At 32.3% G+C, this 27,934-nt stretch overlaps 2 protein-coding genes across 2 annotated transcripts in view; one reads left to right on the forward strand and one right to left on the reverse strand.

Annotated features, from left to right (window-relative positions):
- Positions 1-909: 909 nt before the first annotated feature.
- On the reverse strand, positions 910-2,644 carry LOC139093828 (transmembrane reductase CYB561D2-like). The gene is made up of 2 exons (XM_070644670.1): positions 2,180-2,644; positions 910-1,817 (listed from the first exon to the last, which is right to left on the reverse strand). Exons 1-2 carry the CDS (start codon positions 2,556-2,558, stop codon positions 1,459-1,461), a joined length of 738 nt encoding a protein of 245 aa, XP_070500771.1. The 5' UTR covers positions 2,559-2,644; the 3' UTR covers positions 910-1,458.
- Positions 2,645-6,340: 3,696 nt separating this feature from the next.
- The window catches only part of LOC139093826 (tetraspanin-6-like), a 36,133-nt gene continuing 14,539 nt past the window's right edge, over positions 6,341-27,934 (forward strand). Inside the window, exon 1 of the mRNA XM_070644669.1 lies at positions 6,341-6,718. The gene's annotated coding sequence lies outside the window, so the exon portion shown is untranslated. The remainder of the gene's footprint in view (positions 6,719-27,934) is intronic.

Consider the following 27,934-nt stretch of genomic DNA (forward strand, 5'->3'; position numbering starts at 1 on the left):
CACATTTATCCCATATGGATGATTTTTTTGAATCAATATCCATCGTCAACATAGTCACTTATTACTGTTTATTCACTCTCGTTCACAATATGCTATGATTGAATTGAATGAAAAAAGTTTTTTTTTTGTTTACGAATAAGGAATGAATAGCAATATTAACAATTTTCACGACGTACAATATTAAATGATTCAATATTTATTGCTTGAAATACACTTTTTACCCCATATATTTTGTGCTTCCGGAAAGTGCTTTTTTTTCGCAAAATGATAATAATATGATTTATACCATCAAGTTTTTCTTCTCTTATCAATTTTTTAGCATAAGTCACGTTTTCTGCTTTTTGTTTCGTCTTGTTACCTCAATTTTTTTGTTTTTCTTTCTATTCTACTGTTTATTCAATTCCTTAAAGAGTTTTATGCTTTTTTAAGGAAGATGAATGAGAAAGTTTGGAAAGTTTGACAAAATGTTTCAAATTTATGGATGTTTCTTCATGATTGTTTGTTATTCATTTGGAATATTTTATATCAAAAAGAGGGTTTGTAGTAAGGAATGGAGATTGACTTGAAAGAAATTGAATTCAAGTCACGCTGCACCGTCGCAGGGTAACTTCGAATCTTGGAAGGCACTCTGCGTAAAAATAGTCAAAAATCCAACACCAAGACGACTTGACTCTGGTTTGAGGCTGGATTTCGTCGAACTTGCTCTAAGGTCAGTGTCACACTGGCCTGATTTTTAGCCAATTTTACGTTGTGTTCCTTTCGAACATCTTACCCTTATTACACCTACATAGCGGTGCCCTAGCAAACACATTCTTCTGATTGAGTCTGTTAATCTTCGTATCTATCTCAATCTATCTTAAAGTCCTAATCCTAATAAGCAAAAAACGAAGCACATGAAAAATACATGAATTTATTGATTTTTTTTGCACAATTTTCTTCATTTATTACAGCAATTCAATTTTCTCATCAGATTTTCTTGCCATAATTTTACATTCTTACGATTTCAATTTCCAGTTTCATTTTGCAAGACACTCAATAATTTAATGAAAAAAAAAAAAAACTCAATGATTATATCACTGGAAGAGCACGTTAAAAACATTTAACTCTACCCGAGCGACATAAATGATGAAGGCTCCATGGTGGAACTTTTAAGGTTCCGGAAAAGTTTTTTAATTAACACCAAATGGAATCGGGCTTTTAGAAGAGCCTAAAAAGCTTCATGCTAATAAATTTATTATTAATAATCTCTAGTTTGCTGCCTGTAGGGTTAAAACTAGCCCGAACAACACATTTCAATTAATCAATTCAAAATCTAGCACTTGAATGACGTGTCTTTGACAGGGTGTCGAATTTAAACTGAATCCGGGACCAAGTCTGAGTTAATTCGACTTTGAACCAGATTTTGAATCAATTAACTAATTTCTGCTATTCAGGCTCACAAAATACGATTAAACTATTTTACTGATTTTCACTATCATTGACATTTTCCTCCTTAGGCCTGCATAAAAATAACTTCAATACTCCAATTGATTGATTCCACAATGATTTAAGAGCTCCAATACATGAGAAAAATATAATAAATCCCAATGCCCATGCACTCATGTATCTTAAATTGCCTGGATCATATCTTGATGCCCACCTTATATCAACCCACGCATAAATAAGTGATACCATTCCGGTCACAAATGCCGCAAGTGATAGAATATTATGTGAGAACTTAGATATGACTGGTTTAAGATATCTTCGTGCTTCGAATGAAAATAGAGCAGTTAACCCGGAGACTATTGATATACACAGAAATATCATGGATACGAGACCTGTTGCGGAAAAGGAAAATGAGATATAATAGAAAAAAATACGTTTGAATAATTTTTTGGAATGATTTGTGTATGGATATGGATGGAACGCATTTTTGATGAATTTGCTGATTTTTAAGTACTTCTTAAAGTGTCTTAAAATGTAAAATAATTAAAAATGTTAACCGAATGTCAGTAAACATCCATAAACCATAAAACAAACTAACCAACCTCGTACCAAAAGTCTGTATTTAAATAGATCCCATAAAAATATTTTTGGACAAGAAGAATGCACAAAAAAGGGATATGTAAACGGATGTCGATGTTATCCATCCATCCATACATTAGTGAGGTTCAACAAAATTTTCCTTTATGACTCTTACCATAAATTGCATGCAATGAACGGAAATGCCTTCGACCGGCACGTTCTTTATCGATTATTTCAATTATAATCCCATATAAAGCCATAGTGCCACCAATCACTTGTAATATCCAATGAATATGATTCTTTTCTCTTTTTGATGACAGGGACGTTAATGAATTTGCTTTATATATAGCCATGATGCCTTCAGCCATAAGAACTTGATATCCAACTGCCGTTACCCATGCGTGCTGTGTTAGAGTTCCAGTCATTCCATAATTATGAAGGCAATACCACATAAGATAGAATGTCGTAATTGCAATTAAGCAATGATTTGCTGTATTTATGAAAACTTCACATTTATCCCATAAGGATGGACTTTTAGAATCAACTTTTTCCATTACAGTCACTTTTTGGTAATTTTTCAACTATTTTAATGCACAATACACTTTTGAACAGTTTGAGTTGAGCTCAATATGAACAATGCTAACGGTCAACGATTAATGATTCAGTATTTCTTGAGGTATATAGCTTATATAGTCTTTTGGAAAAATTGCTTTTCAAAAATAATAAAAATATAATTCAGAGGTGTATTTGAAGTGTATTTGAGTATTTTTCAAGCAAAAGTGCATTGTTCAAATTTGGCCATTCATATAAAAGATGGAAAATTCTCTCCTGACTACAGTATCGATATGAGTTGAACCGAATTGAATCAAACTTTTCTCTTATCGTCTTATTTGGCAGAAGTCACGTTTGCTGATTTTTAATGCTTAAAGTGATAACTTCACAAAAGCACAAGCGGGCACAAACCTTCCTAAAAAGTGAAAATCATCACCAACCATGACTATAATTGACCCTATACAGGTTTTGGTTCAAAATATTAGCTCCAAGGAACACAGACTGCAATTATACAATTGTATATGCTCAGTTACAAATTTGTCATTTGTATATCTTGCCATGATACATGCATGCAATTTATAGTTAAACATACAATCGAATAATTGCAGGCAATTCCGCTCGAGACTGATAAACTTCAAAATATATTGTTTCTAGATAGCAACTGTCTTCTTATTTATTTATTTGAAATAAAAGCTCTAATCTTAACGCGACAATCTTAGCACACTTAAATAGTAATCAAGAGATTTTCATCCACTTCAAAATGGACAGATTAAGAAAGTTTGATGTCACGTAGAATATTCTTAGATTATTAAATGAGATTAAGAAATTGATTGAACAAAAACAAATTCAGGTTCAATGTAGAAAAATTTCACTCATTTCGACTAAGTAGGTTGTCATTACTCGTACTGAGATTTATTTTCTCCTGAATATTTTTCTTCAAAAATAATTTATTTTTGAGGGACTGTGTGGATATTAAGTAACAATTAAATATAGTGAATGTCATACTAATTTGTTATCACATGCTCTTTGGAGTACACGTATCATACCTGGAAGTATATTTAAATTTCAAATTTTCGAACAAGGCTCCTCAATCTGGATAAGTCTGAAAACAATTAAAAATCTGGCCCCAAGCAGACGTGACTGCAAAGATTCCAGAAGTAAATTCGGGACCAAATCTATGAAATGCATGCCTGGTCAGGTCGGATTTAAATCGAATTTAGCACCAAGTCAGAATAACATCGGAGGCTAATGCTAAATGTGTGGGCATAGAATTTGTACAAACTAGTTGATATAGCCAGCAACAGAGTCAGATGAAAAGAAAGACTTGTTATATGTAGTGTACCTTAACCTATGTGCAATCCCCAATAATAAAACAAAGTTTATCTAACCCTCCATTAGAAGACATGAGATTAATTCTCATGAATAAACCGTTGTTATGTAAATTTGTTGAAATAATTTATCGATCCTGAAAACTTTCTCATTGTTCTCACAAAAATTTTCTCTTTCTATTCCTAACGCGAATTCGTTGGTAATTGATCGTAGGTAGATGAGATTGATAATTTACGGTACAAAAAGACGTGATGAAAAACTTTGCATATAAATCCTTGAATTGACTAAAAGTCTATAGACTAATGCTTTATGACGATGAATGGGAAATCTCAATTTTCTGTTTGGAAAATGAAAAACTTTTATTGCTACATCGATTTACTTCCTTCTTATTGTTATTTAGCAGCTCATCCACAATATTGGTTGGTCTCTAAAAATAAATATTGTGAATCGGAGCATTAAGCGGAACGTGGGAGTGAGTTGTAATGAGGTGTAAAGAGAAATTCAAAGTAAGGGTGTATTCAGAGGGAGGGTTTGACCCCCCAAATCCCACTTCCTTCAAATCCACTTTTTGGAAAAGTTCTTCAATTTCCTTTTTTGAGACAAAAATCCACATCACCCTTTCTTCCTTGAAGTATGTGTGTGATTTCAACAACCACATCCTACATCTCACACCCTCTCCCTTACCCTTGCTTCTTCTCTCATCAAAATACTTCTGGAAATGCCCCTGATGTGCAAAAAATCAAATAATTCAATTTGACACGGCTCTCGGTCCACTAGTGCTATGAACAACATTTCGTGTGCAGTTCCGATCGTAGATTACCATCATGATGCGCAATAGGACTAAAAAGTTTTGACAGCACTGCTCAAATTAATAATAGACAATTTTCAATGTCAGAAATAATTTCAAATTCTAATATTAGAATGATTTAAATTTATTTTTAGAATATTGTGCGATATGATTCATATTCTAAATTCTGATTTTCAATTGTCCTCAGTAAATGAACAGGCACTGTAAAAGCAAGAAAACAATAGAACAAAACAAAACTTTTTCCCAAAACGTAGGCAAATTTCCATCTCCATTTTCATCATCAATTTAAAAATGAGACTGTAATTTTTCCGTCATTCATTTTATTGTTATTTTTTGTACATCGTCATTGTGTAAGAGGAAAAGAGAAAGTTTCCACCTAAAAAAATTAAGCGTAAAGTATCCCACAATAACAGCAAATAAATTAAATTGAGCACCATGAATAAGTAGAAGAACTTGAATGAAAACAATTATGAGAATGAGAAATTATTCAAATTTAAGATATATATTTCCATTTAATATCATTCATTATCATGCTTATCACCGTACTTAATTTAAATTGTTGGAAAAAAAAAGTTGTTGCATGAAAAATAGTCGCTTTTTGACCCATCGAGTCTATTACTTGTCTAGATTTTATTGAAATATAGTCCATGAATTATGATTTTTTTAAACTTTTTGAGACTTTAGTAGGGTAGGATGAAGAGATATACTGTATAAAGGTTCTCGGGACCCAGACCAAGACTTCTTAATCTCAGAACCTAAATCAGTATTCTTCGAACAATACCCTTGTAATCTCAGTCTCAGTCTAAGTCTCAGTCTCAGTCTCACTCTCAGTCTCAGTCTCAGTCTCAGTCTCAGTCTCAGTCTCAGTCTCAGTCTCAGTCTCAGTCTCAGTCTCAGTCTCAGTCTCAGTCTCAGTCTCAGTCTAAGTCTCAGTCTCAGTCTCAGTCTCAGTCTCAGTCTCAGTCTCAGTCTCAGTCTCAGTCTCAGTCTCAGTCTCAGTCTCAGTCTCAGTCTCAGTCTCAGTCTCAGTCTCAGTGTCAGTCTCAGTCTCAGTCTCAGTCTCAGTCTCAGTCTCAGTCTCAGTCTCAGTCTCAGTCTCAGTCTCAGTCTCAGTCTCGATCTCGATCTCGATCTCGGTCTCGGTATCAGTCTAGGCTTGTTTCAGCCACAATTTCAGTCTCGGTCTCGGATCTTTCTTAGTCTCAATTTAGTTTCCGTTCTCAGTCTAACTTTCAGTTCAGAAGTCAAAAGTTAAATTTCAGCCTACTTCCTTACTTGTCAGTCAACCGATCAATTATGATCCAAATCCTCCCTTAACTGTCTTCTGAAGTTGGCTCTATTCTTGACTGCCTTCTGCCAAAATACTAAATGTAACAATATTCTAACTTATTTGTATCTAATAAGATCATAAAATAATTAATGCGTTCGCCAAAAACCTGAATGATTGCGCATCTAAAACACAGGAACCGCAGATCTCCAGATTTTCGACGAACTCTATTTTATTTAATTTAATTTATTAAATTTAACAATTTGTTCTAACTACAAAATACAAAAAATGAGCTTCAAAAAAATATAAATTACTTTCCTACTTGTTTCTGCTTTTTACGATGTCAAAAAATTTCCTCTAAAACGATATATATACGAGATTCCATAATGAAAATTAAATTAGGATAATTTCTTCCATTCCCGCTTTTTTTAATTTTCATCTACTCACAATTGTCTTTAGATGATTCCATAAAGTTTTAATAGGTCCAATTAAAGTAAATATAATTATGAAGGCTAGCAGCCACATCATTAAGATTCTCATATTACCAGGATCATGTTTCTTCGCCCATGTTTTTGTATCGTAAGCAATGATAACAGATACCATACCAGTTACAAATGTGATTAAAGCTAGGAGATTGTGAATGAATTTGCTGTATATTGGCTTCAAATATTTTTTCAATTCGATCGAGTATAATGCTGAACATCCTGAGATAATCGACAAGATAAGAAATATGAAGGAAATCAGGCCTGGTAAAAGATGTGAGAAAAGAAAAAAAATATAAATTTCCAAGTCAATGAGAATGGAAAACGTGTTGACTAGAGGTTCTCAATATCGATATGACGATATTTAATAATCCGTAATAACAAATACTAAATTCATATCTGTAGCCAAACTGATCCATATGTATTACATTAATGGAATATTAATGCATTATATATGGAACATTTTGGTTGCATCATTAATGATGCAATATGTGACCTAACATTTAAGGTTTACACAACATAATTGAATGATTTTGTATTTAATTTCCTACTGCCCACTTAAAGAACAAACGTAATAAGTGTGACGTAATAAAGTCCGGTGATGAGCAACCTGTGAGTCACGGCAAAGTGATGTGTCTTAAAAAATCGCAAGTTTACCCCCGAGATTTTCTAAAATACCCATGAATAGACCATGACTCTGCACGAGCAGAGTTTGAAGTCAACTCGGATTTTTTATGAAATCTAGTCGATTTTTCCATATTGAATTCGAGTCGACTTTGAGCTCTGGATACGAGAAAGGATACCCACTACTATCGCGCACATCTGAATCTTATGGCTTCAATATGGCTGGTGGTAGAGCATATTTTAAGACTAAATTATTGAAACCTATTTCAATATTCTATGAGATATTCATTGATATGGCTATAACCCAGATGTTACTTTATTCTTAATCAATGTGTGTATGGTTATTTAGTAACATGTGCCCAAATCTTAAATAAATAGTCAACAAATGAATCTGTTTAAAGGACTGTTCGCTAATTACATTCAGATGGGGGTAGGTGGGAGGGTTGAATTCTAGGAATTCATTTTTGGAAAAAGTTTCCCTAATAGGCAAAGAATATACTTGGATGGTACCGAAAGTCCAATACACTGTTTAAAACGGTTCTCTTTGCCGGTTACGGTTTGTTATTCTGTAATGTAATAAGTGAACTAGATCTAAACTGAACTATATTTTTCCAACAAATTTGCCCAAAAGCCAAACCCAATTAGACCAACAATTTACCATGCTGAACTACTGTAATTGGCCATTGACTATAATTTTATCAAATGACTATAATAAAGTTTAAAATATTGTTACGCTCAAAATAAATTTACTGTTTTTGTAAGCATCAATATGACGCATCTGCCATATAATTCAGGAATTAGCAACACTTTGGTTTTCCCACAATTTCCATTGAAAAACATTACTCAACGATACGTGCTGTTTATACATAAACAATATTAATTGTTCACAAATTCCAGAACATCTGTTGCTTTATAAACACCCATAACAAATTAATTTCCGGTTTCAAATAGATTAAAATGCAATGTCAAGTCATAAAACTGTAAAATATCTATTGATAACCTCAAATTAACCTTTTTTATCACAATTTGTAGGCATATTGGAACCTCTAGTCATAAAAATACATGATATAAACACAAAAACCATTTCACTACCAATAATTGAATGAATCAAACTAAAGTGAGGCTTTCCAAGTCGAAAACGTGAAATAATTTGTACAATAATGCCAACTATAGCAAGAATTCCACCACTCGTCTGCAATATCCAATGTATTATCGTTTTTTGTCTTTTACTATCAGCAAGCATTGTTAAGGTATTTCGTTTATACATGGCTAAAATTCCTTCTGCCATTAGTAATTGATAGCCGATTGTCGTTAGCCACACGTGAAATGTTATGAGTTCTGTGAAGCCAACATGAAAGCAGTACCACGTTAGATAAATTGTCGTGATAGCAATAAATGAATGATTTAGCGTATTGACAAAAACTTCAAACTTTTCCGCTTTGGTGCTTATTTTCATTGCGGAATCTCTATGTGTTATCACAGCTGTGGTAAACGAGTGTCTGGTCTACGCGAGTGTCGATTATGACTGAGAAAAATATATTTAATAATTTTTTTATAGAGACAAGTCTCTCTGCGATGTTTTCATTTGATTATACACGCTCAATTTTATTTGGCACGGCTCTCAATATTCTCGTCGTCCTAATCTTATCAATTGCTTTTTACTCAAATGTCACGTTTCTGTTATCAATTCACAAAAACGGGATTTTATTCCATTAAGCATGAATTTCTATTGAAATTTCATTTTTCTTTACATTTCACGCTCTCTTTTCATCCATACTGTATAGTAACGTACTGTATTGTGCATGATATTAAAAAACGAGAAGGACCTTCAAAATTGCTTTTTTTCTTAAAAAGAAAGTGATTTTTTTTCTTCATCTTTTGAATAGAAGTGAAAATTTTCTGTCGTCATTGAAAAAGGATTTGCTTCTTTTATTGAACTGAATGTAAGCTGTGAGAAAGGATTAACAATTTTTTCATGTATTAGTTCAATGCTATTTCGAGATGAACCAAAAGTTGTTGACTCGGATTTGGATTTGGGCTATAGAAAAGTTTAGAGATATTTTTTGAGGGGGCTGTTAGGAAGTAATGGAAATAAAAATATGAGGAAATCGAATTCTTATACTCTTTCCAACTTAACATATAGGCATACCCTATCAGGCAAAGAGACCAAAGTTGTTGTCTTTCTGTACCGTAGTGGTCTTAGGCCCCGGAGTAGTCTTTCTGCAACATGAAAGCATTTTCTTTGCCTGTTAGGGATGTGTTCAATGTTTTCTATTGGATGATCAAAGAGTTAGATCATTAAGTAAAGGCTTATATGCTTGCAGGTTAGTGCATTAGTTCAGCGGTGTCCAGATAAGGTTTTGTAAGTAATTCTTTAAGCAAAACTGTCAATACTAAAGTTGACAAATGTAGAAGGTTCATGTAAACCTTTTTTATTAACACCAAATGCAAGATACCTATATGTGGAAGGAACATGTGGACACTAGTCGCTCCGGTAAGCTCCCAATCTCACAAATATGTGAGTATCCTATGGGCGTAGTCAAAATATTTCAGGAGTACTTTGAGGTATCAATGTCCAGTCCCCTCCCATTAGTATGATAAATTCCTATCTTTAAAATAGCCATCAATGGCAAATATTCCCACAACACAACGCTTTTAACAGTTTGCTCAAGTGTATATTTCATTAAGCTTATTACTAGAAATTCCTTTTTGAAATTTCCTCTCTTTCAATAATGTTCATCACTAATTTGCATGAAGGCATTTGAAATTCTATACCAATATTTCGCTATAATAATAAAAACACTCTTCCAGCAGCCTTTTTTGATAAAAGAAAAAAAATTTAATTTTATAGCTCCGGATGAGATTTTTTAATGTTGAATTGGCTAAAAGGTTCAATTTGCTGCCTTCTATGTGATTAAGAAGCTATCTGAAGATTGTAAATAGAACACTTTTTTATCTATGTTAATATATCGTACAAATTATCTATTCGATGACTCGAAAGATTGAATTACAATCTACATTTACAAAGTCTTATGCTCATTCCATGAATGTGAACTCGTGCGAGTATTGAATACTTTTTAATATTGTAATTAAAAATGAGGATTTTTAATATTGAAGAATTTCCGTTATTCTCGTTATTTGAATTATGTAGTATTGTTTTTTTTATTTCAATAGTAACTTGCTATAAAACTTTTTAACGTCCTTTTTAATTTTGAACTGAATAGCGTAAAGACGCGAAACTGCACTTTTTCTCCTTTTTTACTGAAAAAGATTTTATTCTTCTCGTTAAAGTGAGAGATAGTGCATCGATATTTTTGATAAAACCCTACAAAAGTAAGAAACATTTGGAAGGTTTTAATTATATTTTGTATTAAAATTCTTTAATCTGTAGGTGATTAAATCACACCAAATTTATTAAATAATAAATCGAGCCGATTGTTAGAAATCGAGCGGAAGCTTACAACGCAGAGTTTTTTTACTGAAGATTGATTAGGCAGGAATTGTGAATCCGGCTCAGTGACTCAACTATCAGCCTACTTAACAGCTAAAGTCAACAGGACAGGCAGTAACATTTTGAGGAGATTGAAGGACATCAGAAGTTGAAGAATTTTGAAGGTGATAAGAGTGATTTAGTCACGAAAATAATGGTATGTTGCATTATGTACTCACATTAAAATTTAATCACTTTTGGCTAAGTGATATATAAGTGAATTAAGAAAAAGACAGTGAAACCAAAAAAAGAGACATAAGTAAATGAAAGATAAGGTTAGCTGGATCTAGAAACAATTGTGTTTTTCTATTGTCTCTATTCTAAATCTATTGTGTCTATTGTATCTATTGTGTCATTCTATTGAAAATTATGCGCCAAAAAAATCAGTCATTATTACTATAAATATATACAAAGAAAAAGAGGATCCAGCGATAAGGACCTCAAATAGCGGACAAGCGATATAATTACTGAGTGAAAAAACATATGCTTTTTTAACGATTGATAATTTAATTCTAAGAGACACTTTATTGCTTGATCTATAAATTCTCGTCCTTCGTTCTATTACTATGAGTTATTTTATCTTGTGCTAAAATCCCGAAATTCCAATTTTATTGCTGGATTTGCGTTATATGCTTGAGGATCAAGTATATGGTATTTATTAAATAGGCATTTTGCTTCGTGAACTGTTTTAAAATTTATGAAAGTTAAAGAAATGAAAGATATGCAAGGAGGGTGCGAAAAATGTGAGAAGCCATATGAAGGCAAGCTTAGAGCTGCAAAATGCGGGTTCCCTTCTTGTGTAAAATGGGTACATGAACCTTGTGCAGATACAGGTCAAGTTTCTAAATCTGGGTTTTGGTTTTGTAAGACACATATAGCTAAAATTCCTAATGAACAGAGGGTTCAAAGCCCTAAAAAGAAAGTGATTGTAAAAGAAAGAGATGAAATTAAAAATCCAGTAGAATCTATCAAAAGAAATCCAGATGGAGAAATAAATAATCAGGAAATGTCAGGAGATAAGAGTCCCAATGAATTAGATAATTTAAAGCTTCCAAAGGCATCCCATTTGATTTCTACTAAAGATAATCCGATTAATATTGAAGGATTAAAAAATGTTAATGAAAAAATAGTTCCATATGATGATGGTGAGGAAGAAAATCCTTTCGCCAACTTTAATTGCGAATCATGTCAGGGAAAATTTACCAAAAAATGTAAAGGAGTTCTGTGCATTAACTGTAGATCCACATATCATGAGGCATGCTTAAATGAAGCCGAATTAGAATGTAAAAAGAACTTCAAATTTACCTGTCAACATTGCATTCAAGACAACATTAGATTAGAAGAAGTAAGCAAAAGGCAAGAAAGAGATATGAAAACTGCTCGAAATAATAAAGTAGAGAAAGATAATTTTTTTAATCCAAGAAAACGTAGCGCGATTAGGTCAAGTACAATGAAAAAAATAAAAGAAAAAAATTTAGAAAATCTTTGGGGCAGTTCTAGTTCCTCTTTGAGTTCTGATGTTGAAGATGAAGAAGAGATAATCAAGTTGTATGAAAAATTTAAAAAAATTTTAAAATCGCGTAGAAATGAATCGAAATTAAAACATCGAAATTCTAGTGACAGTCAAGACAGTGGAAGTGATTTAATGGAAATGAGTCAAAATGAAGCGATGATAACTTTATTGAAGTCAACTCAAGAAGATAGATCAAGAAGTAAATTCGAAAATCTTCCTATAGTAGAATGTGTAGATACCAAGTGGTCGGTGTTTTTTGATTTGTTTGCACAATCCCGTAAATTATTTTCCGATTCCGAAAACATTTTGAGAATACAAAAGTCAATCAAATGCAAAGAAATTTTGGACATAGGCGGAATAAACTTATTCGATCCTAGGGCTTACTGGCTAGCTATTAAGTTGATAGATAAACGTTTAAGTCAATCTTATAATCTTTTGAATAGGGAAACAGCCGAAATAATAAAATTAAAAAAATTAAGATACGAGAATGATTGCAAGAAAACCATAGAATTTATCAACCGAATTGTAAATTATAGTTCAATTATTGAAAAATATGGCAGTCGCAAACATGCCACAGATGACCGTGTGATTTCTCACATAGGTAACATTATGCCAAACAGTATGTTGAACGGGTGGCACAAATTGAAATCCCGATTAGAAGGCAAAGACACTACTGTGTCTATTGCACATGTTGCTGAATATCTCAGTAAACAAGTCGCTTATTTAACTTCCAAAATGCAAGCCGAAGAGCTTGATCCATGGAAAGAAAACAACCATCTTAATAAACCCTTTAAAAGAAGTGAATTTAATAGCAAGAGAACATACAACACATTTTCCAGCAACAGTACGAATCCCATTTCTTCAGAGTCCACTGATAATAATTGCTGGTTGCATAAGTCTAGAGGACATTCTGCTTTTCGTTGTAGTAAGTTGTGGGAATTGTCCGGCAAGGAAGTCTCAGACTTAGCAAGGAAAAATAACATATGTACCTTTTGCGGTCACAAGAAGCATAAAGATTGTCCTGCTGCCAAGAATTTAAATTGTAAGATTGAGAACTGCAATTTTAAGCATCACATTCTTTTCTGTTATAAAAGATTGGGAAAAGGTAAATCACAGGGTTTCCAAAGAAAAAATTACGTGAAAAGGGGCAATTATCGAAACTTCGAAAATAAGGAAAGATCCAAGAGATCCTTTGAAAAATCTGAAACAAATTCTTTTCATCGTAAAGATGACAGAAATAAAGAGTCAAGTTCGAGAGAAACAGATGAAAGTGAGATTGAAATTCCCAACAGCAGCATGTATATTAATAATCCACCCAAGTCAATTAGAATCAGACCTAGTAAAAAAATTCAGTAGTTTTGAATCCAGAATCGCATAAATTAGGGTACCATGCAGGAGCTGATAATACTTTCGATTCATTCTCTCATGTTAGTAAGGATAAACAAACTTCTTCCTGTATTTTGGGGGTTTTGGTGGTCAACTTTATAGAAAATGATGAACATGTTCCCTTATTACTTGACAGTGGCAGCACTGTGAGTATTATCGAAGAGAGTCTAGCAGATAGATTGGAAATAAAAGGCCTATGGCACCCGTTAAGAATGAATTGGTCCAGTAATATGAGCCGAGTAGATTACTCGTCCAGAATTATAAAAGTAAAAGTTTCCTCGATTAAAAGAAACAGCAAAGAGTTCGACTTATACTTTAGAACGGTTAAAAACCTCAACATGCACGAACAGCCATTCGATGCAAAAGAAATTTCGGATCTTTATCCTCATTTAAACTCATTATCCTTATCTTCGTATAGTCGGATATATGGAATAATTGGTCTGGACAACCTTTGGTGCTTCGATCAGCAAAAAGTCTTTAAACCTAAAAATTGGGTTCCAAGTGTCCCATATGGCGTAAGGGTACCTTTGGGTGATATAGTGATGGGAAATTTAAACCAGTTGGTTGATATATACAATTATTTAAATGGAAACGATGTTAATGTCAGTAATCATGTAGCATTCTCTATATCATATAATCAATTGTTAACAGATGAGGAAATTAGAGAGTTGGCCTGACTAGAAGAAAGATTTTTAGGCACTGACTATAAAACTTTTAATCCAGAAGAAAATGAAAAATTTGAAGAGAAGTTGGTGCTGGAAAAATTAGAAAAAGGTGTTAAAAGATCTGATAATAGTATTAATTATGAAGCTCCTTTGCTATTTAAAGACGACAATGTCATACTTCCTACTGAACAATCCTTCAAGATTGCATTCAGAAGATTATTAATTTCTGAAAAAAATTCCATTAAAAATAATAAGTTAAACGAATGTATAAATCAGGTGGACAATTTGTTGATCAAGGGGTATGCGGAAGTGGTGCCTAAGAAAGAATTACATGTTCCAGATAAAAAGATTTTCTACATCCCAACATTCTTTATAAGTCCAAAAGGGAAACGTACTAGATTCATTTGGGACGCGGCCACTAGGGTCGAAGGCAAATCCTTGAATGATCATTTATTAAGCGGCCCAAACTTATACACCAATTACTTGCAAATAATGTACCAAATGAGGGAGCGTAAATATTTAATCAAAGGCGATTTGATGGAAATGTTCCATCAAATATTCGTCCGAAAGGAAGATAGAGATTGCCTTAGGTTTTTGTTTCGCCGTTCGCCACAAGAAAAGGTTCAGGTTCTTAGAATGAAAGTTTTAATTTTTGGGGCAAAAAGTAGTCCAATTATTTCACAATTCGTTAAGAACAAAATTGCACGTGAACATTCAGAATCTCATCCAGACGCTGCAAATGTCATCATTAATAGCACTTATGTTGATGATGTAATCACATCAACAGATGATTTAGAATTTGGGAAGACACTAATTCAAGACATAAGAAATATTTTGAAATCTGGAGGTTTTGACTTAGTGAAGTTGAGAGGAAGTAATGATGACATCTTATCACTTGTCCGTCAAAACCTTACAGAAGAAGATCTTAAGAATGATAAATTGTTCAGTCTAGAAAATCAAGAGAAACTTTTGGGCTACCTAGTCGATTTTGAGTCCGATGTATTAAAATTAGCTTTAACATTCGAAAAAATTCCCGAAAAAATCATTAATTGCGAGCAGAAGCCCACAAAAAAACAGGTCCTACAACTCGTCATGTCCATTTTTGACCCAATGGGTATTGCAGAATTTGTCACATCTAAATTTAAGTTGATTTACCATTGGTTGAACAAAGATAATTATGAATGGAACCAAATTCTAGAAAATAAATATTTCAGCTCATGGAAAAAATGCTTGTCATGGCTTAAAGACCTTCCAAAATTAAGTATTCCTCGGTTGTACTCATGCAATATGTCAGATGCAAAAATAAAACAGTTAATTGGGTTTGGAGATGCAGGCACTGAAATGCTTTGCACCGTTATATACATAAGACTTCTTGATAATAAAAGAAACCAGATAGGTTACAGATTTATTTGCTCAAAATCCTACACGGTCCCACTTAAACAATCCAGAACCGTCCCTGAACTTGAAGTAGATGTTGCATCTAAGCTTGCTAAATTGATAAGTGAGGTTGAAAAATTTCACAGAATTAAATTCGATGAGAAAATATATTTCACCGACAACGCTGCTGTAAGGGAATGGATTATTAATGGGGCAAGAAACCCAAAAGTATATGTAGTAAACAGACTTAATAAAATTCGTGGCCTCTCAAATCCGGAAGATTGGTATTGGGTGCCGACAAACTTGCAACCTGCAGATTATGGAACTAAAATGAGCTCAATTCCCACAATTTCCCCCACGAATGAATGGTTTCACCCACCTCTCTTCCAAATACCACAAAACGAATGGCCCACTATCGAGTCTACCATTGATACTGTATTAACGCACGTTGAACTTGATGAAACTGAATTTACGCCCTCATTTTTACATCGATTTTCTTCTTTGATAAATTAATGCAAGCTGTTATGAAAATACTCGAATGGCGATATAGAATTCAAATAATGAAAATAAATAAAGAGATGGGTAATATCCAAGAAATAAAGACTTCTATCACTAGAAATTCCAAAAAAGAATCTACAAAAAAATTGGAAAAGTTGAGGGATGAAAAGAAAGCATTATTAGATTATATTCTTAGAAATAATGACACGTATCGTAAAGTTGAGTTTATGATTATTAAAATGGCACAACACGAATCATACTCGCACGAATTAAATTGTTTAATAAATAATAAACCACTAAAAAAATCCAACCCGTTGTATAAGTGGCTTCCCTATATTGATGAAAATGGAGTGATGCGCGTCCAATCAAGAATTACCGATAACGAAAGAAATAGAGAAAAATTTTCATTAGATAGAATTAATCCCATCATATTACATAGAGATCATCATTTAACCCGACTTATAATTCTTAAATATCACCAGTCCCAAGCACATCATAACGTGAAAACGGTAGTGGCAAATTTGTTGCAACGATTTTTTATTCTTAAGATCAAAAGCACGGTGAATAAAATCATAAAACATTTTTGCACAAGATGTAAAATAACAAATGCCAAACCTGAAATACCATTAATGGGTGACGTCCCTGACGTTAAACTAGCTATGCACTGTAATGTTTTTTCAAATGTGATAATTGATCTACTTGGACCTATTCATGTAAAAGGCACCAGATTTGTCTCATACAAGAGATATATATTAGTTTATTCTTGTCTCACAACGAGAGCTTTGCATCTGGAACTAATAGAAAATTTAGAATCACATGCAACTTTAAGAGCGTTACAAAATACCTTTAATTTAAGAGGAGTTCCAAGCAAAATATTTTCTGATAATGGAACGAATTTCGCTGGAGGCAATAAGATATTACAGGATTGTCATCAGAAATGGAATCAGCAGTTGATCGAGAGAGGAGTTATAATTCACCCAATTCAGTGGTACTTTTCCCCACCAAGAACCCCACATATGAATGGGTCAGTCGAGCGCGTTGTGGGTCTCGTAAAAAAGGCTCTAAAATGTATAAAAACATACGTAGACATGAAACATTCTCTGTATGATGATTTTGGATTGAAATCTGTATTATGTGAAATCATTAACATTATTAATAGTCGTCCAATTGAAATTCTTACAGGATATGATGGACAACACACTTTCCTAACTCCAAATTTTTTTATAATGCACAGACAAAATGCTCAAACAGTCCCACCAAATTGCAAAGTTCCTAAAACATTAACTCAACAATGGAATGATATCAAAATGATTTCCAATATTCTTTGGGAAAAATGGCTAAAATTTTATTTCCCAATGCTAATGGCAAGAGAAAAATGGGTGGATAGAAAAAATCCACTACAAGTTGGCGATATAGTGATTACAGCAGATCCTTCAATCGCTAATTCATGGAGATTAGGAATCATTCAAGAAGTTGTAGAAGGCTCAAAAGAGCAAGTAAGAAAAGTCACTGTGCGACTTGGAAAAAATAAAAGTATAGAAAAAAATTCACTGAAAAATAATAGAAGTATAAAAAAGGCATATACAGAAGAGATTGACACAATTGTTATTCGCCCAGCAATAGCCGTCGCGAAAATAAATATAAATTAATAATGTTAAAGTAGCAAAGAAACAATTATAGCAATAATGACTAATAGCAAAACATTGGGAATATACATAAAACTAAAGTTAAAACATAAATCTTGGTAAATCTTAAGATTAACGATAAACCAATGTTTAATCCTGAAAAGTTACGCTAAACCAATGTTTAATCCTGAAAAGTTACGCTAATCCAATGTTTAATCCGCAATTTTAACTTAAATCCAATGTTTAGTCCAAAATTTTATGTTTAATCCAATGATTTAAGAAACTTGATTTGATTTAATTGTGACATCATGAGATTGTATAAGATATCCGATGTTTAATCAGATAATTTGAATGCTGACTAATTTTGCATAAAATAATAAAATTAAAACATAAACAAAAAAATTCTAAGCTTAGAGAGAAAAAAAAAAAAAATTTATATATATTAAAGAAGTAAGCGCACTTCATTGATTTCCTTTAACTTACGGCCATAAGTTAAATAGGGAGATGTCCCGTCACACTTTTTTAATGATATTTGATACGAGTGACCATCTGCACCACCGAGTGGTAATTTTATTCACACTGAGTGATACTAGTAAACATACAAAAAGAGATTTAATAGCTTTCCGGAAAATAGTCAGAAAATTAATGCTGACATTTGAAGATTCACATGAGTGAATCATATATATAATAGCAGCTATGATTCAAATTATCATGAAGTAACATTTTGAATGATTGACATCACATTGTCAGGAAAATAACATAGGATAGTTTTTTTTTGGAGAAATGGATTAAGCGGTGGATTTTCTTGTTACATAAAAAATCATTAATCGTTAACAAAACGAAATAAAAAAAAAAAAAAAAAAAACTGAAAAAAAAAAAAAATTAATTACAGCATGCTTCGACATGAGTTCATATTCAAAATATATAAGTAAACATCGTTAGAGATGAATTTTTCTTTCTATATTCAATTTCAATTATATTTTCAGGAGAATCACAATCAGAAAAGACTGATAAAATTCATCAGCCTCCCAACAAGAAGGAATGTGAAAGATTTCGTCAGCAGTGTATGTAGGAGGTTGAAATTCACCAGTTCCAGCTACAAGGACATTAATGGAATATTTGTCGAGCCTCTAGAGAATAACAGATATCATTTGCATTTATACGCACGAAATGATAAAATTAAGGATGAGCTGAGAGCACTAGCAAAGAAAACGTCAGATGAAAACTATTTGTCTTTGGAACTGATCACATTCAACAACGTGACTTTTTACGTCGACAGTAAATTTCTGAGAACACAGAACTGCAGAACTTTTGCAGAATTTCTGCAGAAGTTCTGAATTCAAAATTCTCAGTGAAGAATAATTTTCATAATTTTAGAGACACTTTATCATAGTTCGCTCATGCCAAGACTTGTATGTTTCAATCCAATAGTGCAACGTTCGCCACCAAGACATATTATTTCAGATTTGCATGATGGCAATTTTTCATATATATAGATATATAAATATTTCTTTGGTATAATTATTTTAATTATAATAAATATCAAGAAATTTTAATTTTTTTCACATAATTAAAGAATAGATTTTACGTAAATTTTCATTATTATTTCAGAAATTTTGTATGAAAATTATACCTTCATCTAGAAGAATTTTTGTAGAATCAAAAATTACATTTAAAACTTGAAAAATTTGCTCTTGTGAAGTATATAATTTCATACAAAATTTTTTGATATAATATCCTCTTGTGAAGTATATAATCTCATACAAGATTTACGAAATAATATCCTCTTGTGAAGTATATAATCTCATACAAGATTTACGAAATAATATCCTCTTGTGAAGTACATAATTTCATACAAAATTTTTGATAAAATACCCTTTTGTGAAGTATATAATTTCATACAAAATTCCTGAAATAATAATGAAAATCTACGTAAAATCTATTCCTTAATTATGTGAAAAAAAAATTAAAATTTCTTGATATTTATTATAATTAAAATAATTATACCAAAGAAATATTTATATATCTATATATATGAAAATTGCCATCATGCAGATATGAAATAATATGTCTTGGTGGCGAAACGGTTAGTGTTAAGGTTATTGAAACATGAGGTCATGGGTTCAAGTCTTGGCATGAGCGAACTTTTTTTTTTTTGATAAAACGTGATAATTATGAAAAATATTCGAATTACAGAATGCAGAAATTCTGCAAAAGTTCTGCAGAAGTTCTGCAGAAATTCTGCAAAAATTCTGCAGAAGTTCTGCAGAAGTTCTGCAGAAATTCTGTCGACGTAAAAAGTCACTCCCCCTCAAAAGTATAAAGTGCTGTATATTGTATGTAATAGAGAACGCACATACATCCATTTTACGGAGGGAACGGACGCCATTGAAGCAATCGATGTTCTACGAAGAAATAGAATAGTGGCAACGTTCGCCAAATGCGTTGCCTCCATTGATTATGTAGAGAATACAGAGGAGGATGTCGAAATGTCAATTGCACAGACACAGCCAACTCGTCTGAACAACATTCAACAATCAAGAGTTCGTCGAATAGATCGTAGCATACAAGTCCGTAATTCTCAGCAAGTATATAGGCTCAAGAATCGTCGAGTCCAGAATCGTCATGGTCATTTTAATCCTCCAAACAATTTTAGAGCAAACAATTCGAAAACAAGGTTCATCAAAGTGGAAGTCCCAGCGTATGTCAATCAACATCAATACGAAATAAGGCTTGTGAGAAAGTAGTCATCCTGAATCTCTTGCTGGCGGCTGGAATGTAATTAAAAATGAGGATTTTTAATATTGAAGAATTTCCGTTATTCTCGTTATTTGAATTATGTAGTATTGTTTTTTTTATTTCAATAGTAACTTGCTATAAAACTTTTTAACGTCCTTTTTAATTTTGAACTGAATAGCGTAAAGACGCGAAACTGCACTTTTTCTCCTTTTTTACTGAAAAAGATTTTATTCTTCTCGTTAAAGTGAGAGATAGTGCATCGATATTTTTGATAAAACCCTACAAAAGTAAGAAACATTTGGAAGGTTTTAATTATATTTTGTATTAAAATTCTTTAATCTGTAGGTGATTAAATCACACCAAATTTATTAAATAATAAATCGAGCCGATTGTTAGAAATCGAGCGGAAGCTTACAACGCAGAGTTTTTTTACTGAAGATTGATTAGGCAGGAATTGTGAATCCGGCTCAGTGACTCAACTATCAGCCTACTTAACAGCTAAAGTCAACAGGACAGGCAGTAACATTTTGAGGAGATTGAAGGACATCAGAAGTTGAAGAATTTTGAAGGTGATAAGAGTGATTTAGTCACGAAAATAATGGTATGTTGCATTATGTACTCACAAATATATTTCCACTTCGACTGTTTACTCGTCTAGATAAATCTGATTTTTATGAAATTTTGTGAATACCTGCATTCATATATTTTAAAAAGATTGGCTTGGAGAAGCACGAATATTTTTTAAATATTTTATGAATAAACATGTTTTTAAAAATTCGTGGAAAATAATTCCTGATAAATTCCATGAATTGAATCAATAAACGGCTTGAACAACATTGTGATCATACGAAAAAATTAATTTTTTATTAACTTAAAGCATTTCCTCTATTAAAAACATATTGTTTGTTCATTCAGAAACGTGAAAACAATTTAATTTGCTGCTAGGAGTGCGGACATTTGCCATTTTATGTGAAATATTTAATATCAACAACATATTAATATATTATTTCTGCATATCCCGAGCAAGACTGCATATACCCCTAACAGACAATGAACATGGCCACATAAATGAGCTTGTTGATCGAGATATTCAATTAATATAAATCGGTATGCACAATTCTGTGAGTATACTCATGAGCATGCTTCTTGTCTGTTCAAGTGACATATAACGTTCATATTCATTTGTGCCGCTTGGGTTTACATATATAATTTCAAATGTGACTGTTGAAAACGAAATAATTCAAGCTTATTAAAAGCACATAAAAAAGCTGACTGTTACGCTTTGGGCAAAGCTAACAGATAATTCATGATAGAATGTTTTTTTAATTCGCACAAATAATTTGTAATATTATAAATAATGCTGGAAATCATCTGTTATTTTTGTGGTTAGTGTACGGGTTTAACAATTCCGCGGTTCATTGCTAATTTTAATGAGATACCAAAATTTATAAAAATATATGGTATTTAGCGGTATTTTGAACAATTTAGAGACATTTGAAAATTACGGATCAGAGCTTCGACCAGAGTCGAATTTTTAATACAAAATCCGGTCTACTACAAGCTCTGCTGAGAAGTCTTGATCTCGATTTCGATAATCCTTAGTTTCAATCCTAACTATGTCCTCTAGCATTTTTCATTCTAAGTATCCTTACTCATCTGCATCTCCTTGTTGCTGTATTGCTGATCTGCATTTTGCTAAAACTTCCTACGCTTAAACGTAATAAAATTACAGTTAATTAAGTTAAAGATAATATGATAAATAAGTATCATTGAGTTGTTAAGCAGTTCGAAAACTTTGAAAATTACTATCTCGAGCGACATAAATTATGCAGAATCTGTCATGGCTAGTTTTGAAGCTGCATGTAATCCACTTCGAGACAGTTCAATTTAATGTTAATAAAAGTAACCATAGCAAAGTCATGACATCACATTTGCAATTTCTATCACTCGGGGACGTAATCAAATTACACAAACATCAAAGAATTTAATCCTCAACTCAATCCAACTCTTTTAAAAAGCAATATAGCAATCAAATACCGGATGCTTAACATTTTAAATATGCAGTCATTTCCTTCAAAACTCTTCAACTATGATGAAAGATTTCCGAGTATAGAATTTATGAAAAAGCATTAAGATAGCTTTTGTCATGAAACAAAAAAAAGCTACAATGTTGACTTAATCTTATAAGCTCTTGTCTATCATGTCATGCTTAATGAAGTATATTCCTAGTTTAGGTATTTCCATGAAAAAGTTTAATCAAAATCGATTTTAAAATAAAAAAAATTTCATGAATAAAATAATAAAGTGAAAGTTGCGCATGCACATGAATATGCTTTACGGTTATTAAATTAATTATTTCATATATATATGGGAATGGAAAATAATATCAAGGAGGATGCGAGAAAAGCGAGGAACTGAAGCTTTACAAAATACACAAGATACTCGTAATAACATTTTATTCTATGTTATTAGATGGAAGCAAAGAATATATCGGATATAAGCTTTAGTTAATTTATAAAATACGTACATAAATAATAAGCTTCAATTTTCTTCATTTTATAATTATTATGAATGACAATCAACCCACTTACAAAGTTCACAATACTTTTTCATGATGACATTTGAGACATCATTATTATCTTTGTTCCTTGTGTTTATGTAGGAGGTCCTCTATCAAATGGAAATGAATATGAAAGTCAAAAGGAAAAAAAAAACAAAATTTTCTTCTTAACTTAATTGTTCTTATTTTATGATGGTTAATATGGCAGTAACTATATCTCGTCTAATGTGGGTGTAAAGTTCAAAAGTTTTTCTTTCATACGATCAAGTTACAAGTAATAAATTTTTGGATTCTTTATATAAAAATTGATTGTTTAACTTATGAGGAAATTGAGCTTGTGTGGAAAAGGTTTCAAATTTCTGGTCTATTTCCCGAGCGACACAATCCAGCAAGATGTATTTTTTGCCGAAAAAATGAACCAAAATCAGATATCATGGAGCTTTCAGGATAACGTCACGTCTTAAACTTTTACTAACGTATTGGTCCATTGGCAGGAGCGTATTTAGGGGAAGAAGCGGGTTATAAGTCAAGGTCTGATCAAGGTCTAGGATGTCAAAGGTTGCCTTTTATTCAAAATTTCAACTCATTCTATTCCAAAGAGCTCATTGGCTGCTGTTTTCGCTTCACTACGTCCCCATATTGATTCCTTACTTACTTGGTTACTTACTTACTTACATCACTGGTCGCACAGATCAGTTGTGATCCATGATTTCCGGAACTTACAGAAGAAGTCGCCCTAAGCTGACGGCTTAGGTGTATGTCCCATTTTGACGACAGCAATGTAATTTGCAGCACATTGCCATTAGAGAACAAGTTTTGAACCCAAAAGCTGAAGAAATATTCATGAATTCAGTGAAGGAACTTAACACGACATTTCCTACCCTTATTCAAATGAATTGTAGCTGACATAATTAGATAGAAAAATCTTTTGACAAATTAAAATGATGGAATTTTTTTGATGTTTTTTTTTTTCTTTAATTTAATTTTATTTCCTTTTATGTTTGTTACTGTATATCCACTTCACTGAATATATTTACAAGGATTTCTTGGAATTTTATAAAATATTTTGATTTTATAGCATTCAAGATTAAAGCTCTCTGAAAAAAAAACATTGTAAGCTCGTCTTTAATCCTTTTGTTGACATCTCTTAAATTTAATTAATTTTCAAGACAATGAGGTTTTTGGAATATGAAAATGTTTTGATCATAAAATTAAATTTTAAGGAATGAATTGTTCGAGATTAGTATAGATGAAATAATTAACAAAAGTGCTTTAGGCTATGCTTTGAACAACTTTGAACTTACAAACAAAAGTTTTTCCAGTAAATAATTTGCATGTCAAAGATAATCAGCATTGATTGAAACATGTGTTATCATAAATGAAGCGTGTGTGTTCGTCATTGATGACATGACAGGTTTACAGATGAACCGTGAATAATGAGAAGTGTGTCTAAACACCAGAAAGACTGCTTTTCTGTTACCAGTACCTTGGTAGTGTCCCTATTATATGTCAATGCATAAATGCTTTGAATTTGAATGAGTATTCAGCATTGTAACGGCTGATTTTGACTCATTTTTGTGCCAAAAAATTTGGTTTACGACATTCTGCTGTTTAGGACCTTAAGACTAATAAAGGTATTGTTAGCTTATATATGTCAAAAAAGTGGTTCGAACTCCACTATACACGGTAGCTCTAAATTTGAGGTTTGGCGAATCCTGACTCGTTAAACTGTCATTGGCACTAATACGCTTATAACGCGAAACTCTGGGACCTTTAAATCGGAATAGCCTACAGTTTATTCTTTTTAATAGCTTACAATGTCCTAACGACTTGAAAATCAACATTTAAGCTATAAATGTCACTGATCTTAAACATGCTGTCTAAATTGACCTTTATATTCATTATTGAGTACAAAATTCATGAATCCAAAGAACTTTGAAAAGTTCACCATCCTCAGAGGAGCCAAAATGACCAGATTTACAAGAAATATTCAAAAAATTGTGGTATCTCTTTTTGGTCATTGATGTAAAGTTTTTTATGCTAAAAAAGTTTTCAGGTCAAAAAGTAAGAAAAAAAGTTTTTGCAATAATTTTTTGATAAAGTCCTTTCCGACCAGAATTGTGAATTATTCTTCATCCAAGTTCCAAGTTTCACTTAAATTATTCAAAAAGATATTCAGCATAACAATAAAGTTTCCATTTTTAGCGCATTTTTGAAATTTTTTTCAAAAAGGTAGCTTAATAAGACACTTTGTTCGGTCGTTCGGCTGACGCTAAAAACTTTTTATCTAGACATCGTAGAGAGCTCGGAATGGTTTTAAAAGATCAGTTCCATAAAGTTATTGCGGCGCCGGGCATTTAAAAGTTTCAAATCATCGCATAAATACTATAATTAACAAATTTTCATTTTCATATACAACAACAACAAAAACATCAACACGTTTTTTCATTGTTTTACAGTGTTCTTCAATGTTTTTCGATGTTTTTACAGTGTTTACTGAACAATGTTTGAATTTTTTTTGACCGTTATGAGGTTTAAATTATTAAAATCCGTTATATGATGAAATGCTTAAATTTCTATTATGGTAACTTGGAATTAACTGGATCTGGTTTTGTTGGTCTGGAAGTGACTTGGATCCTACTGGATCTTGTTTTTGTGAGTAAGGAAATTAAATGGAAGTGACCTAGATCCTACTGGATCTCGTTTTTGTGGGCCTGGAATTTATAAGGATCTTACTGGATCTTGTTTTGTGAATCTGGATCGTACTGGATCTTGTTTTTGTGGGTTTGGAAGTGATCTGGATCTTACTGGATCTTGATTTTGTGAGTCTGGAAGTTGTATGGATCCTGTTGGATCTGTTTCTTTGGTAGGAAAATTGATACCTATTAATATCTATTAATCAATTACTGATCGCTGGGACAAAAATGCGCTTAAGTCCCTCGATCAAAAACACGAGGACTTTTGTAATTTTTTCTTTTATTTTCTTCCTTCCGAAATAGGAACAATAATTTTAATTCACAACAATCATTGACACACAGCATGTAGAAGTTCTCATGATAAATTCCATTCCATAGCTTATTCAAATTTTATGTGAATAAATGTAATCTTAAATTAATTTGAATCCCCTTAATTGTGCTGAATATAATATATTTTATTGTTAGTAAATAGAGCACAAACAGTCAGTCAATGAGTTAAGCATAAAGGCACGTAAACTTTACATTTTCTTAGCTATAGCAGCATCCATTCATAGAATCGAGTGAGAAAGTTATGCTGAGTGTTTTAAAGGTTAAAATGTTGGTTCAATGAGAAGCTAACAATATGTATATCGTGCTATATAGCTTGATAGCACGTAAACGTGACATTGTATGTCAATGGTTTAATGCACTTAAAAAGGATTAAGTTGACTCTTTTTTTATTCATTCATTCTCTACTGTTGTCAATCAAGATTAGCTTTTCGAGATGAGATGGGATGATGTGAATGAATTTTGTTCTATTTTATTGCCATGGATTACTCCTTTTTATCTGCTGAGTATTTTTAATCTGTTTATCAAGAATTATTTTCATACATAGAATAAGTCTGTGGCAGACAAAAAGCTTGAAGCTTCAACAATTTCAAAAGGATAGAAAATGAAATTATATTTGGATTGTCTGTTGCATTCAGAAGGAATCATAAGTAGTATGTTACAATCCTTTTGTCTATGCATTGGATGGAGAATAGAATAGAATAGAATGCATTTATCCATATTTATTAGCCTTCAAGGGTAATTAGACTTAAAATGCACAAAATAGTAAATTCTTATGAAGCCGTTTTCTTTATTGGCGCAGTAGTTAGCACTAACAGGCAAAGAACATGTTCTCGAGAACCTGCTAATCTTATAAATCCTAGATGAGTATGCTCGTGAGTGTTGCTATCAGCTTACTCTTCTCTTTGTAGCACGCTCTTTGCCAGCTAGGATAAAGTGTCCACCAATTAATTCTAAGGATGCAGACTCAATCTCAAAGAATGTCTAGTTTACTTTGAATGTTTTCTCGTTGCTCGTTTCACGAGAACTAGAAAACATTCAAAGTAAACTATGGTAAGGTCCAGTTGCAAATACCCTGGGTCATACAAGGTGCAGATGTAAGAATGTATCATCTTTAAATAGCTGCAAAAAAAGCAAAATGCATCATAAAAACTAGAATTTGATTCTAATTTTACTGAATTTTGAGGATCAGATTCAGTTACAGTTCCGAGCTCCAATAATAAAAAATACTCGAAAGTCGACGACATAATTTTATCAATGGTGGTCACATTGATTCCTGTAGTCGTGGTGCACCAACATATGGTGGAAACATTGCAATTTGTGCCAGTCAATCAAGAAGGCAACTCCAATTTAATGCTGATAAATGTAATCGTACTGAAGATGCTATGCAATGCTCAGGAATGTTTTATAAATCAGCATTTTTGTCAGCTTTTGTGTAGAACGTAAACGTAAACGTACACGATAAGAATTGAGTATTGAATTTAATTTATCAATCTCATTCTACTACGGAACTTTGAGAAGTTTAACAAAACTTCAATAATATGCTGACAAAAATGTCAAATAACAAGCAAAAGATACATTCTCTTCCATAATACTAATCATAACTTTACCCGCGAAACAATACAAAAGGCAATTAGCGCTTAACAAAACAAAAATATTTATCTCTAGCTGACAAGTTCGTTGTTCGTTCCACCTTTCACATTGGTTTTAAAAACAACTTTTATTTCAAAACTTTTTTCATATTTTTCCTCCCCTACGTGGAATTGTTTAAAAGCTTTTGTGCCATTATAAAGTTTATCATCAAAATATTTTTCCATTTTTAATTTTTTTTCTACCTCTTTATTTCGTTTTTGTAGGATATAAAAAACTATTATATCAGTTTTTTGTTGTCACATGAAAATAAATGCACCGTGTGATGTAAAAGTGGGAGAGTTGGAAGTTCACAATCAGCATACAACGATTCCTAGGGCAGCAGGTTTAAAAACAAGAATA

Source organism: Chironomus tepperi, unplaced genomic scaffold, assembly GCF_022539635.2.
Source record: "Chironomus tepperi strain 1889 unplaced genomic scaffold, CSIRO-AGI_Ctep_v1 contig_341, whole genome shotgun sequence".
In the NCBI taxonomy this organism is placed as follows: Eukaryota; Metazoa; Arthropoda; class Insecta; order Diptera; family Chironomidae; genus Chironomus; species Chironomus tepperi.

Excerpts from the sequence above, each read along its gene's own strand:
- LOC139093828 (XM_070644670.1), bottom strand. The coding sequence starts at position 2,558 with ATGGAAAAAGTTGATTCTAAAAGTCCATCCTTATGGGATAAATGTGAA. Across the intron at positions 1,818-2,179 it reads TTCATTGCATGCAATTTATG|GTCTCGTATCCATGATATTT; the intron begins GTAAGAGTCATA and ends TTTCCGCAACAG.